Source organism: Phlebotomus papatasi, chromosome 3, assembly GCF_024763615.1.
Source record: "Phlebotomus papatasi isolate M1 chromosome 3, Ppap_2.1, whole genome shotgun sequence".
Lineage (NCBI taxonomy): Eukaryota > Metazoa > Arthropoda > Insecta > Diptera > Psychodidae > Phlebotomus > Phlebotomus papatasi.
This window is the reverse complement of record NC_077224.1, coordinates 89,955,602-89,974,824: the sequence shown is the minus strand read 5'-3', so window position 1 is coordinate 89,974,824 and position 19,223 is coordinate 89,955,602. Positions and strand designations below refer to the sequence as shown.

General features: G+C 33.7%; 2 protein-coding genes across 2 annotated transcripts; one reads left to right on the top strand and one right to left on the bottom strand.

Moving 5' to 3' along the window:
* The first annotated feature begins 7,596 nt into the window (after positions 1-7,596).
* Positions 7,597-14,420, top strand: LOC129805198 (UPF0430 protein CG31712). The gene is made up of 5 exons (XM_055852965.1): positions 7,597-7,808; positions 7,880-8,012; positions 8,073-8,273; positions 11,351-11,434; positions 13,402-14,420. Exons 1-5 carry the CDS (start codon positions 7,702-7,704, stop codon positions 13,567-13,569), a joined length of 693 nt encoding a protein of 230 aa, XP_055708940.1. The 5' UTR covers positions 7,597-7,701; the 3' UTR covers positions 13,570-14,420.
* LOC129805197 (tubulin glycylase 3A-like) lies at positions 14,410-19,223 on the bottom strand. Its single transcript, XM_055852963.1, has 2 exons — positions 17,051-19,223; positions 14,410-15,965 (listed from the first exon to the last, which is right to left on the bottom strand). Exons 1-2 carry the CDS (start codon positions 18,369-18,371, stop codon positions 14,503-14,505), a joined length of 2,784 nt encoding a protein of 927 aa, XP_055708938.1. The 5' UTR covers positions 18,372-19,223; the 3' UTR covers positions 14,410-14,502.

Here is a 19,223-nt window from a genome sequence, read left to right as displayed (position 1 = left end):
AGGCTTTTCGATGGAAAACCATGAAAATTTCGCAGTAACACAATGAGTTCAATTTGGTTAATTGCAAAAAAAGAATTTACGTTTAGACATAATTACGATGAAATATATTCTATAGGTATAAATTATCAAAATTATTATTATTTTATTAGTTTTTAACTTAATTAAACTCGAAAAACCAGAAAGTAATTATGTGCAGAAGATTAGACTTTCTTTTTCTTCATTTAGTTGTAAATTGATTTAATATATGCAATGCATGTTACTAATTCTTAAGAACCAAATATTTTTCAAAGTTTTTACATATCTTTTATGTAAAGTATAGGTTGAAATAAAGGGTAGATGGGGTAGATAATTTTATTTTGCATTCTTGCATGTTGACTCTCTTGGGCGTAGGAAAGTGAGTGATAGATTATTTTCAGGGAGTTAAATCACTTAACCGCGATAATTATGTAAGACGATGGCAGATGGGGTGAGTTATTGGTCGCTGAAAATGATTAACACTCGTAAAAAGTAGCCATGACAACCGATAAAAATAAAATATCCATAAAACTCAATATTTTATGAGAAAATTCTCTCATGCTCAACCCTTTTCCCACAGCCACATTGTGGTTTCCACAAAACTGACTACTAAAATGCATTCATCATGCTTCTCTCTCCATGGAAAATATATCAATTTTTCGGGATTATCTCACATGGCTATATTTCAACCAAGTCCCACAGATGCGAATCACCATCCAATTAATTGCTCAAGTCTCTTCCACTTTTCCACGCTTTTGCGTTATTATTGTTCAAAAATAAATTTAACAGCAACTAAATGAACTCGTTACACCCATCTACCCAGGGATACTTCACAAAGCATCTAATGGGTGAGATCATTACTCTGGGGGTCGGACTATATATGGAATTATAATCTGTGCTTGAAGGGTAAAGATGTACACAAAATAAGTTCGAAACAAACGCGTCATTACGCTCTAATGATGATGTCAGCAATTAAGAGACGAAGCGTTAATTGCAATTAACATTTCACATCTTTCTCGCTCATTGCTTCCAATTGAAAGTGTTTTATAGCATTTTGGTAGAATAAAAAATCTCTACTGAAAGAACTTCACAATCTTCCCCTCGTTTAAGAAGAAATGCATAAACAATGAATTAAGGATGCATGTAGTGATTATGGGAACTTTATGGGCATCTTTACTGTTAAAGAATGGCCCAGCAAAAAAAAGCTCATACTTGGTGCGAAAAGTATTAAAAACGTATTTTTTTTTAGATGATGAATAAGTGTATTGGGGATGATATTCACCAACGGAGTTTGATGCACGAAGCTTTTAATTACAGCTCTGTAAGGGTTGCATTGACAGAGCTTTTGTTCTCCGGCACCCATTCACGCTGAAGCACAGAGTTGAATTTTTCCTCACTTACGATTAACGAATTAAACATACTTTTCTTATAACCTCAAATTATTAAACTCAATTATTTTTTCCTTTAAATGACAGGAAATATTGTAAAATTATATGTATTTAATTAAAAGATATCTAGAAAATATAAAGTTTTAGATATAGACTTTATCCACATGTAATTAAATATTTCATTCTATTAAACATTTTAGTCTCAATTTGTTCTGTGATTGGCTTCAACTTTGGGAGCTTTAAATGCCTTCAAGCTTCAGTTAGTCGAAAAGAACGCGATCTGACTAAATATTTTATATTGTTAAACATGTTTAACACAATCTGAATCTGATTTCTAAAAGTCATTAAATTATAAGTTTATGATGTGATTAACTTTTTTTTTGTTTTTATCGAAATCTGTTTTATAGGTAAGAACTTCAGATGTTTGCGAGTTATCTATAAGTGTATAACATCCATAAGTGTAGACTCCACCCTACTGTTATATCACATGACCCATTAAGACTTTAAAACGATTTATAATTGTCGTTAATTTTATACGTTAAAGTGTTTTTTTTTATTTATTTATTTTTATTTCAATAACTTTCCATTTATTAAAAGATAAAAAGTCGGATTTAGTCCGAGAAATTAGGTTTAAATAAACTAAAAAAGGACGATAATGGTTTCTCGTTTAAATCAAGAGAAAAACATCAATTTCAATGAGAAACCATGCTATTAAAATCTAATTGAACAAATATCCGTGACCCAAGTCTGTTTTCTTTTCACTAAATTATTCAAAATTTAAAAAATTTACTTTTTCAAATTTAAAAATAATACTTTTTACCGAATAAATGCCGTAAAAAACATTAAATTTGTGAAAAACCTCTTATGAAAACTTTTTTTTTTAAATTTATTTTATAGATTTTTTAAACTACATTAAATAAAGTACACACAAATTTGTGTTTATGTTTGAAGTTTTGTGTAAGGTTAGCTAGGACCAATGACTTTGTTATTAGTTTTTAGTTATGTAATCTTAAGATTTAAACTTAATTTTGAGGATATCAGAATTCACAAGAAATAGTTTTACGTTAAAACACAACACTTTTTTTATATTTGAGAAAGTTATGTTAAATCTTTTGGGGCATTTTTCTTCTAATGAAAAAAGCATCTCTGGGCTAAATCATTAATGTTGTGAATTTACTATGGAAGGGTGGCATAGACTGATGGTGGGAATTATCTTTCATTTTGTTTTTATTTCCGTTTCTTCTCAAAGTCGCGCCCAATGCAAGGGGGCATTGCAATAAAGAACTGCGGGGGTTGTAGCCACTGTTTTTACCTCCTATTTTAGCGCGTTGCGATTGTTTTTCTCGGTACGGAAGGATGTTATTAAAAATATAATAATTAATCTTGCTAAAATTACTTTTTAAAAGAACGTGGATGAATATGTAAGCTGCAAAAGTGGGATGATACAATAGCAATTAAGTTAGTTTGTGAAATTTCTCAATGGGCCAAAGTCAAACAAGTGTGTGGATGATGCCAAAAATGGTCAACGTCAGTTAAATTGCAATATGAGTTAAATTATTCACGAAACCCTTGCAGAAATAATTCTTTCAATTTTGCACGACTTACAAAGTTAGTCAAGAATCAAATTGGAGTTAAGTAGGGAAATTAGCATTAATGAAATTTGTATTTTCCCTGGAACATACCTTCAAGATTTCGACTAAAGAGGTTGATGTTCTTATTCATTCTGCAATATTTTGTTTTTTTTTCAGACATATTTGAGCTAACTAAAAGACGAATCTGTGCGCCTCTGGAAGATGCAAGTTGCGTGTGCTGAGACTTTTGCATGTGGTAAAGTGTCTAAATTGCTTCTGTATCAAGGGTGTTGGAGTTTGGGAACTAAGATGATTAACCTGATACTTTAGATGCTCTGTCAAAGATGCCGAAAAAACCATGGACAGCAGAGGTAACTCTTTAAGCAGAAACAACTTATAATTTTTGATGAAAAAAAACTTCCTTTTTATCCTCACTTAGTGATAATTTCCTTTTCTCAGTCATGTGGTAACAAGTTGAGCAAATTAATGAGGATTTGCATGAGGTGCAGTGCATGAGAATTTCTGCAATTATATTTAGGAACAAATTTTTTTTCCAAAGTTTTAAATGCAAAATCTACTTTAAAATATTAATATTTTAGAATCATTTAAAGTTACCCAATTTCTTTTTCTCGATCATGATGATTTTGTAATAAATCCAGAAATCCCTGGAAGCTTATGATGATGTTTTTTTTTTTCGAGAATGTCCAGGAGCAAAACCTAAGTGATTGCGTGCCTGCCAATTGCTCTTTAACTACTGTATTACGGAGCAATTTGTGTCCAAAAAATTACCCACCAATAACACTTTCAAGAGAGTAGCCCTAAAGAGCTTATCGATTAGAGAATGAGAAGTAATTAAATGTTTTTGTTCTTTCTCTGGAGCACAATTCTTTAACAAGGTACCGAAACTCACGGCATAATAATTGCATATGCAAAATACAACGCTAAAAGGCTTTTTAGTACGATATTATTGCTCTATCTTGGTAAATCTCTGGCTATACAAAGATTTTTGTCGTCTTTTGATGCATCCTATAAAAAGACAGTCGCATGCCAAAATGTCCAAATAGTACGAATAGTAGCGCATTCTCAATGTGGCACAAAAAGGAATGGTCAGAATGTTAAATGAAATAAATCCAAATAAAATTACAGGGAGCGGCATCTTGGGATCCTCCCCAATCTGTAACATTTTCTCGATACTGTCTAATTTAATTCAATGATCTGACCATCGTGTAATGTCAATAATTGATGGTATATGGGCCTTATAAAAGTGGGAATGTGGCACGGCATCGAGCTCATAAATTATCCCAAAATCAGCGCTCCTCCACTTCATTTTCCACCACACTCTCTATCTTTTTTCTGCACTCTCTTGAGCTAAAGTTAGAGATGGTTATAGCCTGAAAGTGCCGCGTGTGTTTTTGATATCATGAAGGCGTTCCTGATCTTCATTAAAACAGTAAGCGATTAAGTAATTGACGGTTTCACCTGGGATGTGGGAAAAACGTGTGATTTGGGTGCGAGGTGTAAAGGAGCTGTGGGTGGAGCGAAGAAAATTAGAGAGTGGCATAAAGGGACGAAGAAAAAATTCCACTGGACGTATATCTAACACGAAATTTACACCTCTCAACCTATTTTTTTTCTGTCTCAAGAAATAGTCCGGCAAATTTCACACGAAGCACAAATTGATTTCCAATAATTAATAGGTGCGAGCATCAGGGGCTAAAATCACGAACATTCCTAGATCATTCCCTCGTCATATTGCTGTGAGTGGCCCAGACATGCAACGGAAGTCAAATTATGTCTGATTACCCCTTCGACAAGGTCGTGATGAGGAAGAACTGTTTGATACGCTAGCAATAACCTGGGTTTATTGCCCTAGAAATGCACAGAAGGTGGAGAGGTATGGATGAATTAGGGCTTGTGGTTTTGTGATTCCCTATTGAACTATTGTGAATAATTCGTTTCTTGTTTTTTTTTTTTGTAGAATTACAAAAACTATTTTATATCTTTAAACTTCGCACTTAATAAATCTAATTAAATGATTGACGTATCATTTTTTTGAGTCGTTTTAACAAAATTTAACATGAATATTAAGAAATTTCTAGAATTTGTAAACACTTTTCGAATCAGTTTATCACTAGTGGCTCTAAAATATTTAGTATGATCAAGAGTATAATTATATATCTTGTTAGTAGATCATTAAAAACTTAGTTGTGAATTATGAGAGGCATATAAGCAATTCAAAGTAAGTGGCGAAAGGAATATTAAATTAAAAAGACAATAATACGTTTTTTCCTTTCGATAAAAATATGTTACGCCCATCTAATTAATAAAGAGTCTAAAATATTATTTAAAAAAGCAATACCAATACATTTTATGTTGCATGTTTGAATTAATCCTGTACAGAATTCATGTAGGGGAAGTGGAGCACCATTGAATTTGGGGCAGCTTTGAAATTAATATTTTTCACCTATTTCTAAATAAAATTGCACCTTATCATATAATTTAGCTGCTCAAACAGATTGAAAAGCTAAATTGCATTATAATATGCCTCGGTTCCACCGAAACATTGGAGAAAAATGCCAATTTCAAAACTGCCCCACTTTCAAAACTGCCCCACTTCCCCTTACAGCTTAATGTTATTTGGTCTATTCATAATCTGACTTGTAAGAATTTCTACAGAAGGATCAATCGAATAAAAATTGTTAAGTTATTTTTAATGCAAAATAATTTTTCCTGAAAATCTAGCCAAATAATTGCCCTGGCAATGCTTAAAAAACCTTTTTAAAACTGGGTACCTGCGATACTGAATCATTTCATGCCTCTTTCTTTCCTTTATCTCTATCTTTATCAAATTTATATTACTTTCTGACCACTCTTGTCAAACAAACCTAGGATAATGTGCTCTCCCTTTTGCAGAAGAACATTCTAAGTGAAGAGGCCATTAAGAAAGAAAGTTTCAAAGCCATATATGTACTTACTAAATAGTAGGAATTTACAAATTTTAACTTTTCATTCATGATAGAAATTTTTTTACAATCGCTAGCACTACTCTTTATCACAGAATACTATCCTTTGCGGTTTTTAAGAAAAACAAATCTTCCTGTCCTGAAGAATGGCTACTAATATTTTCCTTAATATATTTAAGTTCAATGAACAAATACGTGATTTCAATTCTAAAGAAGTACTTAAGATTTCATTTCGATTTTTAAATCCTTGTCTTTCATTTGCTCCTTAAAGAAATGCTCTCTTTTCGTTCTGCTGTGCTTATCTGATCTTATTAAAAAGTGCTGCATATTTCGGAGGCAGCCAAAATACCGAAAGGGTCAAAATTCCGTAAGCCAAAATCCCGAATGTTTGAAATCCTAAAGGAATGAAGTTATATGGAGAATAATGTGTAGAATAATTGCCCAGTATACAGAAAATTTCCCTTTGCCTCCAGAAAGCGCGGGTGGAATCGTGGGAGCTATGACACTTTTAAGAATTCGAGATTTTGGCTTTCGGAATATTGACTGGGACCCGAATATTTTTCTAATTAGTGTCTAAAACTAAAATGTTTTACTTACTACAAAAACACTAACTTTAGGGGGAAGTTTAGGGGCACCTTTGAATTGGGACACCTTTAAAATTCGGTTTTTTCTCCTATTTTTTAAATAGAACTAAACCTTATATTACAATTTATTTACAATGTTATCGTGTATCTAAATTATATCATGGTATGGTCTTCCATTTAAAAGTCGGAGAAAACAGCTCAATTTAAAAAGTGCCCCAATTAAAAAGTGCCCAACTTCCCGCTACTGGTAAAAATTCTTTTCAAAAATTTCTATAAAGTTTCAATAACTTTGATTGTGAAATTTCTTTATTATTTTTTTTTAAGTTTTGTTCCACATGTTTTGATGGTATCGTTGGATTAAAATTCCTTTTGTTTGCAGATCCAGGATGAAGTTGCGTGCTGAGGGTGTTCTCGTCAACTGTTTTACACCATATGTGGCTAAAGTTGACCATAATTGTCGCTCTGACAAGATAATTGTATCTTCTGAAAAAGAAAGAAATTGTTCATAATTATTGGATGGAATAAAATTTAATTAGCTATTTAAAGTATTTTTTCTTCCGATGTATATTTATAGTCACAGCTCATTACAAATTTTCCCAATTTTTCACAGGTTTTGTTTAAAAAGCCTTAAATTGCCATTCAAAAAGTTTGTAACAGAAAATTTGAAAGAACAATGAGATATAATATTGAAATAAATATACGTTACATACCTATTAATGTATATATATGCCGCATATATATACATATCCGGTTAAAAGCTCTAAAGCTGCCACTGAAAGTTTATATGGTGGCGCTGCAGTAGACCCGGTAGAACATTCATATGTTTGATTTTAGTACAAAACTTTCAATTTTTCGTGACTAAAATATAAATCACACTTATGATTACGCTCCAATCAGTTTCCAAGTTATGAGTTCGTGTTTAGCTAAAATATTTTACAACTAGAAGACTCCTCTTAAAATTACTGTATGCGATATTCTTCCTATGGAGATCTAAATTTCATTATTTGTATGCAATACGTACAAGTACTTTCACGATAGTACTAAAATTTTGTGCTATTGCATTTCAGTTGGGTAAACGTCATAAACGTCAAAATATTTTCATTTGGCAGGCGTCGCAAAAAATTGTTCGCTATTTTTCTCTGAATTTTGTTATTTTCTATGCAAATTTTTCTGTGAAAAGATGGGCAGATCCAGGAGCAGGTCACCAAAACATCGACGGAAGAGTAGCAAACACAGAAAACACAGTAAATCGAGAGACAGAGACCATGAAAGAAGTTCCAAATCAAGGTGAGTTGACTCGATAAAATGCGTGTTTTTTGCCAAATTTTCCAAGTACAAAATGGTCTTGGGACTTTCAGGAAGCGTTCCATCTCCATATCTTCCGACAGTAGTAGCGAAGTTTCGCATAAAAGTCATAGGAAGCGGAGTAAAGAAATCGATCGATTGGCCGAAATGGAGAGACAGCGAAGGCAGAAGGACGCTGAACAGAGGGTAAGAGTTCTTGGGCTTTAACCTTTCTAGAAAGGGTTAATGGGCTTTTTATTTGGTCAGGTGATTGAGGAGGAGGCTGCAAAAAGGATAGAGCTTCTCGTGAAGAAGCGCGTTGAGGAGGAACTGGAAAAGAGGAAGGACGAAATTGAATTGGAAGTCACAAAGCGCGTGGAAGCAGCCAAAAAACAGATGGAGAGAGAGATGATGATTGAACTGGAGAAGAGAAGAGAGCAGGCACGAGAAGAAGAACGAAAACGTGAGGTAAGTTGCCCACAAGGGGCCATCTTTTTCCCCACACACAAAAATCCCTACCTTTATGTTCTCTGGTGTCCAGTGCCTGGAGAATTGCCCAGATCCCGGAAATACCTGGATCTGTTGCATTCCTCATGGGCATCAGGGACAGATACATCTATTTTAGAGCAATGTCTAGCCACAAGACGGTGTGCCTGCAAAGAATGAGTGTGCAATTGGATGTCTAATCATAAAAACGTGTGTTTGACTATGCTTCTCTTTTTTTACAAGTTTATTTTTTCTTTCACTTTTAACGTGAATGCCACGATGCCTTGATGGCATCTAAATTAGCGTTATCACTAGATATAAAATGAAAGAGAGATTGTAGTCAGTGATGTTAAATTTACTTTCAATTTCGTTTTGCGACTCTGCTTTGATTTTTTAAATTTTCAACAATTTGGACTGAAATAAATACTAAATATCTTAATTTTACCAACACTGGATACTTGAGTATTGAGAGATTGTGCACAGGAAGCAAGGGAGTAATCAGGATTTTTAGTAAAAGAGCGGGCAAATTTAAAATTCTGTCAGCCTTGTTAATTTAATTTAAGGAGAATAATTTTGGAAAATTCTCCCTCAAGAAAAGTTTTTTTAAACGCAAAGAACCAGAGTATTCTCTAAAAATTACATTTAAAAATTAAATCAGAGCCTTATGAACTTAGGCCTATTTAAAAAATTAATAATATTCTTTAATAGAACCATTAATCTTTCTTTTCTTCCAAAAATTCAAATCTAAACCAATTTTGATTAATTTTGGGTGGATGTGAGGTGTCGAGATTCCCTAAAAGCTCTTTTATGTCGACATTGTATAGATTTCTTTTAAAAGAAAAAAAACTAAAGCCTCCCCAAAGTCTTTCCAAAAATCTATTTCATAATTTATAACAAATAAATTCTGTTTAACCCTTTAAGGATAATTGGAACACCGGTGTCCCATAAAGATAATATTTTTTCCTAACTCCCTAAAGTCAGTTTTTCTTATGATAGTACGTAAATGCAAAGTAGAAGGTTGAAGGAATCTAGAATATTTTTTGCAAGTCTCCAGCTATTTGCTAAATAGTAAATTTTTATGCTTCAAAATGACGAATTTTTAAATTCTCATATTGAAAATTGATTTTAATTATTCTTATACTTCTAATTTTTTTTTTAATCAAAACCGTGTTATAATAAGAACGTAAATAATTTTCATTACAGTGAAAATTATCATTCATTGGTGTTGCCAAAAAAATACTTCAATTTTTGGGCTATTTTTGTCCCTATCGCTCATAGAGATAAAAAAATACACCGAATCAGACTCTGTTGGATTTTCTAAGGTTAGATGTATAATCTTATTCTGATTTTGCTTATCGGTTTCATTTTTTATTGCTGATTTTCGGTCAGCGAAAACTGTCTCGTCGTTAAAGGGTTAATGTTGTTTTTTGGATTCAATAAAAAAAACAGGTCATTTGTTAAAGTCGAATATTTTAGAAGCAGATATAGAACTAGCAACAGATATATGTTAACACCGTTAACATTTTAAGGGGCTTTTAAAAACTAATTGTAACACGTCTTCTAATAGACTTAATGAGTAAATATGATTAATAAAAATTAGTTTTAAGGGATAAACAGGATTTTACTCACATTAAAGCTTTAGATAATGTTTTTACTAGCCCTCATTAGATTCTTGTTTAACCGCAAAAAAAATGAAAAAAACAGAGTGGATAGATTTTAATTATCTTGCAATCAAATAAAAACATAGACTTTAACAAATCTAGCAGTATTTTTTAAAGAATATTGTGCAAATGTAGCAAAATCAATTACAACATTTAACTAAATTTTAAATATTAGTAAAAATGATTGAAAATAAATTTTGTGTCTATGCACATACTTACGCAGAGTAGTTTAACGTCACTGATTGTTCTGATAAAAATATTAGGAGGAATTTTGTAAAGAAACAAAACAGACTTGGGTTATAAATATGATAAAAGGAAATCTCTTGACTTCTTATCTAAGTTATCTCAAGTTTGAGTTTCATTGCAACAATTCCACCAAGATTGAAGTCATATGTATGCATGGGGTCACTTTTTTTTCTTGGAGAATGAATGTGGATCGAATGCATGTAAATTTCTTATTTCATATTTTCAGATTTATAGAGAACTTGCAGTGCTATATAAAAAAAAAGAATGCCTTTAAAATTTTCACGTTAAAGAAATTTGTGCAATATTTTGACTATCGCAATAATTTTCCGGGAATTCTAAACAAGAAAAAAAAACTGAAAAAAAGAAATTTTCTCAAATTGAAGCGACAAGCAGCAAAAAAAATTCCCCCAAAATTTTGAGACAATTTATTGAGAGTGCAAAAAAATGATAAAAGGATTCGACACTAATTTATTCGTGAAAATTGAATTGAATAAATTTCTGTTGATTCCATCAGGAGACTTTCTAGAAAACTTTCTCTTGATTTCCCTATAAAAAAGACACTTTCTCTCATTTGAGAGAATATTTCTCGAAATCACACAAAATTTCTACCTGGAAGTGCAAGAAAAAAAAACAGAGACTCTTTTGGTAAATAAAAATTGGATAAAAGACACTTCTTTTTCAATCGACAATGACACATTGAAAAAACAATCCGAAAAAGTCAAATGCCGAAGATGGATCCCAATTTTATTTCTGTATCAGCGACTCAGGTATTATAAATCATAATTTATTTTTATAATAAAAAAAAATGTTTTTTTGATTTAAATTTATGCATCTTTTGTGACAAAAAAAATATCGAAAAGTTTGAAGGACTTGTTTGAATTGAACTGTATTGAATTTTAAGAAAGTTATATATATTTGTAGAAAGACAAGACCTTTGAAATTTTCTTTAGCACATTTTTTTTCTCAATTGAAAACATGAATTGAAAATGAATTATTGAAAAAAAAATCAAGAATATTCCTTTGAATTTTCATTGAGAAAACTTGTGCAAAAAAATATTAAAAAGAACGAGAAGAAAGTTGTGTCAATTTTCTTTTAGGTAAGCAGATAATTGCAATCGATCGGGATGTTAATCGTAATCTTATCATTTGTAGGAGGAGGAGAGGAAAAAACGTGAGGAACTGGAAAGCATCTTAGCGGAAAACAATCGAAAAATTGAGGAGGCACAAAAGAAACTCGTAAGTTTTTTTTTTTGTAATATATTGTTCTTTATTTAAAATAGACTTTATATAGAGTCCAAAGTTAACAGTATTGAGGGGTCAATTCCCAGTAGCATGCGTTATGTGTTATTGTGTGTTACAGGGATAATTTGGTTCACGAAAACATTTTAAAATCACAATATAGGCTCCGTTAAAAAAAAACTAAGATTGTAAAAATTTCGGTTAACACTAAGGGCTACCAAGATCGGTCAAATTGACCTGTTTAAAACTTTTTAAAATTTATACCTAAATTAATTAAATATTTAATTAATTCAAAAATTAAACTTAAACGGTATAGGGGAAAGTGCCCATGCTTTACACGGTCCCAAGCTGCATAATGACTAAATTTTTTCTATGTTTCTGAATAAATGTGACACTTCAATATATTTTAAAAACAGGACACTTCCCTCTTGTTTTTTAAAAATACAGGTCTTATGAGTCACATTTATTGATAAACGATACGATAAATTTAGTCATTATTAAGCTTGAGACTTTGCAAAGCATGAGCACTTTCTGAACGTCCTTTGGTCGTAACTTTTCAACCTTTCCTATAAAATTATTTAAATTTGACCCAAAGAAAACTATCGATTTGTCAAACCAATATCTCTGCTACTTACTATACACTGACTTATTTAAAATAATGTGATTTTTTAAGTGAAAGAATAATTAGACACTTATTACCACTATTCGCCATCATTCAAAAACTATTCGCCTTCTTTGGAATATTGTGAAACCCAAACTAACAAAATCAGCTAACAGGGAAGAACTAAAAATATTTTATAATAACAATTTATATCTTGCTTGTTTTATTTTGATCGTATTTTTCTTTTTGGCAAAATTAAGGTATTTCCAAAGACACTTGAAATATTTTTAAATCGTACTGTATTTTTAAAAAGCCAAATTATTATCATTAAACGGAAATTCTCTTCTTTATTTTTAATAAACTCATTTCTTTAACTTATAACTATACAATAACAACTTTTTAGACCTCAAGGATTAAGCAAAGACATCTAAAAAGTGAAAACATTTGTAGAAAACAATGAATATGTAAATGGTGAAGTCAGTCAGATAATATTTTTTCTCACATACTGAGAGAAATCCGAAAAAGTTAAAATAACATTCCGGAAATATTTATTTTACCCTGCAGTATTGATCCAAAATCGGTGTAAATATTATGCTTTTTAGGTGTATTAGGAGTTAAAGTTACCCTTTTTCATGGTTATTTTACCCTTAAAAAGGTGTAAAATTAACATTTAAAAATGTTAAAGTTACGAGGAAAAAAGTTAATCGCACCCCCGTTTTTTCTCAGTGCAGGAAACAATTAATTAGAAAATTAGGGTAAAATTGGGAAAGAATATAACAGTTTAATTTTACATGAATTGTGTGATAAAGCCGCCTTTAGTCGGACTTTCGGTATGTCCGGTATGTCCAATATTCAGTGTGTCCGACTTTTAGTAAGTTACCTTAGTATTTCTTTTCTAAAGTAAAATAATCGAATATTTTTACCATATATTGAGAAACTCAGGGAAAAAGTTTATCTTCTTAAAAAAATTTTAAAATATTTTTAAAATAGAAAACAGCTGTTAGAAGAGGCTAAATTTTGCAATTGATTGAATTGATACCACAAAATATTCTGTCTTAGATGGCGCTGATGTTCAAATTTCCATTGTTGAATTCTGGTTAAATTAAATCTTTTATTTTTATCGTGTTGAGGCAAAAAAATTAACTATGTCTTGGCCAAAAACGATCCACGTCAAATCCCCTACTTCGCATGAGGCAGGGGACAACGGACAAACACACAAATAGGGGGTGGTTTGGATTAGCTCACAGTCCAATGTAACCGTATAACACGTAACACATTATATTTGAAATTGACGCCCAATTTTATATTCTTCAAACTTTTTTATTTCTAATAAACATTTCAATTTTTGTTATTATTCAAACAGGCTGAAGAGCGACTAGCTATTATTGAAGAACAGAGGAAAATGGATGAAGAGCGCCAGAAGATGCGAAAAGAGCAGGAGAAGCGAGCCAAGGAAGAGCAGAAAATGATTCTGGGCAAGAACAATTCTAGGCCAAAATTATCATTTTCACTCAAACCCGGCGTCTCGTGAAACTGTCGCGATTATTGTGAGCCAAATGAGAATATTTCCAAGTCCTCATGAACTTTTTTTTTTAAATCCCTTCAGCAATAATTAAGATTATCCCACTAAATTCATTAATTTTTTTCCATAATTATTTTTTGCTGAATAATTTTATGATATTCCTATTTTTATTTTATTCCTGATTAAGGGCGCACAGTCTATGCTTCGTATATTTTTCCTGAAAAAAAAATGAGTTTTCCTTTTTTTAAGAATATACTTTAATTCTTTTGAGTAAAATATTATTTTTAATCAATGGAATTTAAATTGTTATCATTTAAACTGGGTTAAAATTAAAAATCAAGCGTACTGACTGTATTGCCATATTATTTAAAATATCATAAGCTCGATTGCTGTCTTGAGATATTAATACTAAAAAGAAAAGAAAAATACCCAGGTTAAAGTTATTTATTTTTTAAGTGTGATTCTTTCATAATCACACCTATTTCCTTTTTTTTAATAAATTCCATTGCAATTGCCTCTCAATTTTACATAATAGGTGAGGTGATTTTGAATTATTCGTCTATTTTAATTTATTACTTCCCCTAAAATATTTAACCATAAAATTGAAAATTTTCCTTCCTCTCTATCCATTTGTAAAATAACTGAAGAAAATGGTATATAATCCCAAGAAAAAAAAACAATTGAGTAAGAAAATGAACACTTCTGTTTTTGTGGCAGTGGCATTTCTGACAAAAAAAATTTACAGAAAAAGTTCAAGAGCATTATTTAGGATTAAAATTTTAAATATAGATTTTCCTCTATCGAATACAAGTCCTATATAGCAATCTACCACAGAAAAATACATTAATTCTTGAAGAAAATTGACCAATTACTTTCCATGTCGTCCAGAACTCCTTGTTTATCGGCCAGGGCTGCAATTATGTGTTTCGTTTAGTGATTTCATCATAATTTCTGATTGATTTTTGCTGGCGCCTGGGGCTTTGGGCTGCAACTCTTTATGAGAGGCGTGGGCAGATTTTCCTTCTGGGAATTCAAGATTTTGTTGTATTTTGCTCTCCAGGCACGCAAACTGAGCCCCACTGCGAAAAAATGGGAGCAATAGTGATCATCATCTCGTCTTCCAGATGTTCCAATCGTTGAACTTTTGGTGAGACTACGATATGGAGATAAGGAGCTCCTCTGGTTTACAGATGTAGAGTTTCTGAGTTTGCAGAAAATGTTACTGGCACTTTTTGATTTGAATATCATGCTCTCCTGAATGGGTTGATTTGTACGGGATGAAGTAGGAGTCGAAGTGGATTCAAGTTTTTCTGGACAGTATCTGTTTCCTATGCATGTTATTTCCTTCTGGGAAACTTTCTTTTCCTCTGAAGGTGGAGGTTCTTCCTGTACCACAACAATTCTAGGGCCACAGCTTGCATGACGTCGCTGAGAATCAACTTTGGGGGTTGGTTTTTGTTCATTTTTCCTGGAGCTATTGGTAATTCTAGTGTTGGATGACTGAGTTCCTCTGCTTGTTTTATTGACAACTTTTCTGAGAATAGTTGAAGGGGAAGTTTTTCTAGTCTTAGGGGAGACTTGATTAGGTTTAAGATTCAAGCAATCCATGAGGTCCATGATGTAAGGGCCTTGAGTGGTAGTAATTCCTGGATTTCCAGAAGAGTTCTGATGGGTAGCGGCTGTTCTGGGAACAGGACGTGAGATTATTCGCAGATCTTCACGATATTTCGTGTCTTGAGATCGCCTGGTGGAAGTGCTCTTTGTCAGAAGTTGCTGTCCCTTTAGAAACAGATTTAGGCCCATGTAAGCCGGAGCTGGAGGTATGCTCTGCCGATAGATGAGTTCGAATCCGCCAGTATCTGCTTTAGGATCATTTCGACGATCAATAACCACTTTGACTGTGTCCTCCAGGCATTGAGGACACAGTCGAGCTGTTACGCTTGTTGTTGATCCCAGATCAGGAGAGGAATTAATTTCAATGAGCCAAGGATAGAAATCTTCAGACACCATGAAATCAGCTCCGAAAAGCTCAAATGTATTTGGTCTTCTGTCCATATTGTCCTGAGAAGCGAGCATTGATCCAATAATGGCTCTCTGCATACCTGGATAGATCCTCTCTGCCCATAGCTCGAGTTTTCCAATCATTCTCAGGTAAGCTTGAAAAGTATGGCAATCCCACATATTTTCTGCCGGAAGTCTATCATCCCTCTGTCCATTGACATATTTCTTCTGAATAGCATGATTTGTAAGATGAACAGATTCGTGGTAGTTCAGAAGATTGTATTCCTGAGAACTGAAACGCAGATAGCTCTCCTTGTACATCCATATTACCAAAGGTTGAACGCTTGTGATGAGAAACCACTGCCTGATGTCGAATTTCGTGTTGTGGATGGTTAGGGGTCGTTCTGGAATTTCATGGTGACTCTCATTACATTTTCCTATTCGCTTTTATTTATCTACCCACACTCCTCAGCCCATGCCATTGTTGTGCTTCTTCCGTGCGATATAAATAGACACACAATGTGGGCCGAGGAGTGTGAAATTCAATATTCAGTGAGTATGGGAAGCTCCCCTGATCAGCTGATTCTAGTAATACGGGAAAAACGTGATGATTAGGAAAACTGGGTCAGAAAACTTATACCATGAATTTTCCAATAGTTTGCGACGCGAGGTGGTGGCAATGTTTGGGATAATTTATAAATTTGCACGCAACGCTATATATTGCCATTTCTGCTGTTGCAATTTCCAATATGAATTAACTGATGGTTTATTCACGCCTTGTCCACCAAAAAAAAAGGCGAAAGGCAAAGAAATTCCAGGGACGGCTAGAGAAGGAAGAATTTTATAACAAGCTGTCGAAAAATTGATTCGCGATAATTTTAAATAACAGTCTATTGTCAGGAGATACTAAAGTGGAGCACACAAGGGGTGGATTTATAGGTATCTTGTCCGGAAGCCTATGAGTGTGGAATTTAGTTCAAAACCACTCAAGTTTACCCTCCCACGAAATATGCAAATTTTTCGTATTGTAGGATGTTCCAGGTGCTTTTGAATAAAACTTTACATTACTAAAGGCAATAAATCTTAAGTTCATTCAAACGAACGAAACACAGCGGCTCATCTTGGTTTTCTATCCGATTTTAATTATTTGTAAATTTTTGCACCAAATACTAAAAACTAAATAATATAATCAAGTCTAGAGTATAATATTCTTTTAATTGTTTTTACATTAGCGAAACTACTTCTTTAAATTTAATCTAAAAAAAAAGTTTAGTTTTTTTTGGGAAGCTTGGAAATCCTTATAAAGTTTTTTTGGAACACTTCGGGTAATCCGGGTAATCCACTATCTACAAAAAATTTAATGCCCATAATAGAAAAATATAACTTTTATGGATCTTCTGATAGCATTTCATAGGCATCGAGTCAAGGCTTCTCTGTCATAAATAAAATTCAGGCTAAATTCAGCATTTTTTTTTAAGGAATAACTCACCCATGTACTTTTGCACAACGTAGCGAGTTTTGGTGATTGTTGGAGGGTTGACCAATTGTATAATTTTTTTGATATTGTTCATCAAAAGTATTCCTCGACCGCGACAGCGATTTCCTGGTTTTACAATCCAAATGTTGAGGAATCCATCAGCATGAAATTGTGGCCAGAAAATCTCAACATCTCTAAGAAGCTTCTCTACAAGATTTATATAGGATTCAACGGGATCTTCGTCTACGTTAAGAAGTTTGGCATTTTCGTGAGTGAGGAGATAGTGATGAGTTAGAAAGACATCCCAGTCATGCTCCCAGATTTTTAGATTCTCATCTGGACAGTCAATGTCGCGATGTTGGCAAAAGTCCACAAATTCTCTGCATCTTTTTACGGCAAAGTGGACACATGTTATGGGCACTGTACCTGTAGAAGAAGCCACACCGTCCAGGCTTTGAGTTCTGAATGTCTGAACTAGCCACTTGAGTAGTCCCATACAGGCAGTAAGACGAAAATCGTCAATAAAATCATTGAGTTCATCAGGACTCCACACATTGAAACATCTAGGATAATAGGTCTCTGCAATTCCATCTTCATAAAACCAGTGGAAGTCTCTAAGGCTTGAACAGAGTCCCTCTTTGGTTGTGAAGGGAACTTTATGGAATTTATTTATGAGCAAAGATGGATTCCTTGCCATATCAATCCAATCAGCCTTCTCCTTCCTAGCTGTCCAGAGGAAATCTACAGGGGTGTATTCCAGGAAGCGCGACAGTATGTTTCTCTCACATTTGATTAGATACTGTCTCCTAGATTCTCCTGCTCTACGGGAGGGAAGTTGATGGAGCATTTCCTCAATGGTGAAATTACAAGGCATAGAAGCACGTCTATGGACATCTAATTTTTCTACCCATCCTCGCTGCAAAAGAGCTTTCCTCACTGTGTAAAAACAACCTCTGATTGTAAAAACTCGATGGTTCTTTTGAGCTTCCTGGGCGCGTTTTCTGAGCTCATTGAGTCTCTCTGTTGAAATGCAACGTCTGGGTTCCCCAGATTGTCTTGTTCGAACTGGAAGTGTCTCGAGATTATTACACTGACAAGTTGAATCTGAAAATCCCGTGCAAAATAAAGTCACAGCTGAGGGATCCTTCTTCTTGCGTATGCTCTTATGTGATGTCTCTTCTTCTGCATCGTCTTCCGATGAAGACTCGAGAGGGCTCTCTTGGCGTCTCCTGGTGGCATTGTGGAATATCCTTGAGGTATCGGGCTTCAATGTACGACTTGTAGCAGTTTTGGAAAAAATTTCTCGCCTCAAGGGCGTCTTCAGCTCACTCATCACTTGCTGCCCGACATTTTCCCATCGAACCAATCACTTCCGCTCACCACGACCAACTGACTCTGGATTCAGGATTCGCGTGCGCCTTCGTGTGACTCCTTCCGTCTCCGCAGGATCGAGTGCACCAAACATCGGAATTCAACCTACTTTCGCGCTATTTTTGTGCGCGTGCTGGCTCTCTCTCTTTCTGCCTCTCTGAATTTCCAAAAGAAATTCTAGGAGGGGTGCCAAGGAGTCTCTGTCCACGGCTCATGAAAATTTGCTGTTTTCACACGTGTGCAGAACTCCATCATAAATTCCCAGTAAAATGAGATCCCTCAACACAAGCATGTCGCAAAATAACCTCAGGAATTGACTTCTTCACTTCCTCCTTCCTTTTTGTTTCTTTTGGGCAATTTTCCCAAGAGAAATAGTCTTTTCGTGCAACTTCTCAAACTGTAATTTGCGCTGCCGTTCGATGAACCCTCTGTATTTGCTTCGAATTATATTGCGAGTAACAAATATTTTCCAATAAACGATTTTGCCCATTGACGTTGAGAACTTCCTGAAATCTCAATATTTAGACTGGGAGCAGCGTTCTCGATTTCTCAATTGATTTCATTCTGGAAACTTTTCCTATTTGCAGTGAATTGCTTGGCATGCATACATTCAACGTCGGTAGAGAAATGATATTCGTGTGCACTATTTCATTTTAGCGCGAAATGCTTTAGCTAATTTTGGCGGGAAACATTTCTACCTTTTTTCTGCTAGGCGCGCTATCGGTATGTTCGAGCTGTATTATTGTAGCATAGAATTTTCCGATTTTTTGTTAGTACAAAGAATTTTCCTTCAAATCATTTGAATATTTTACAA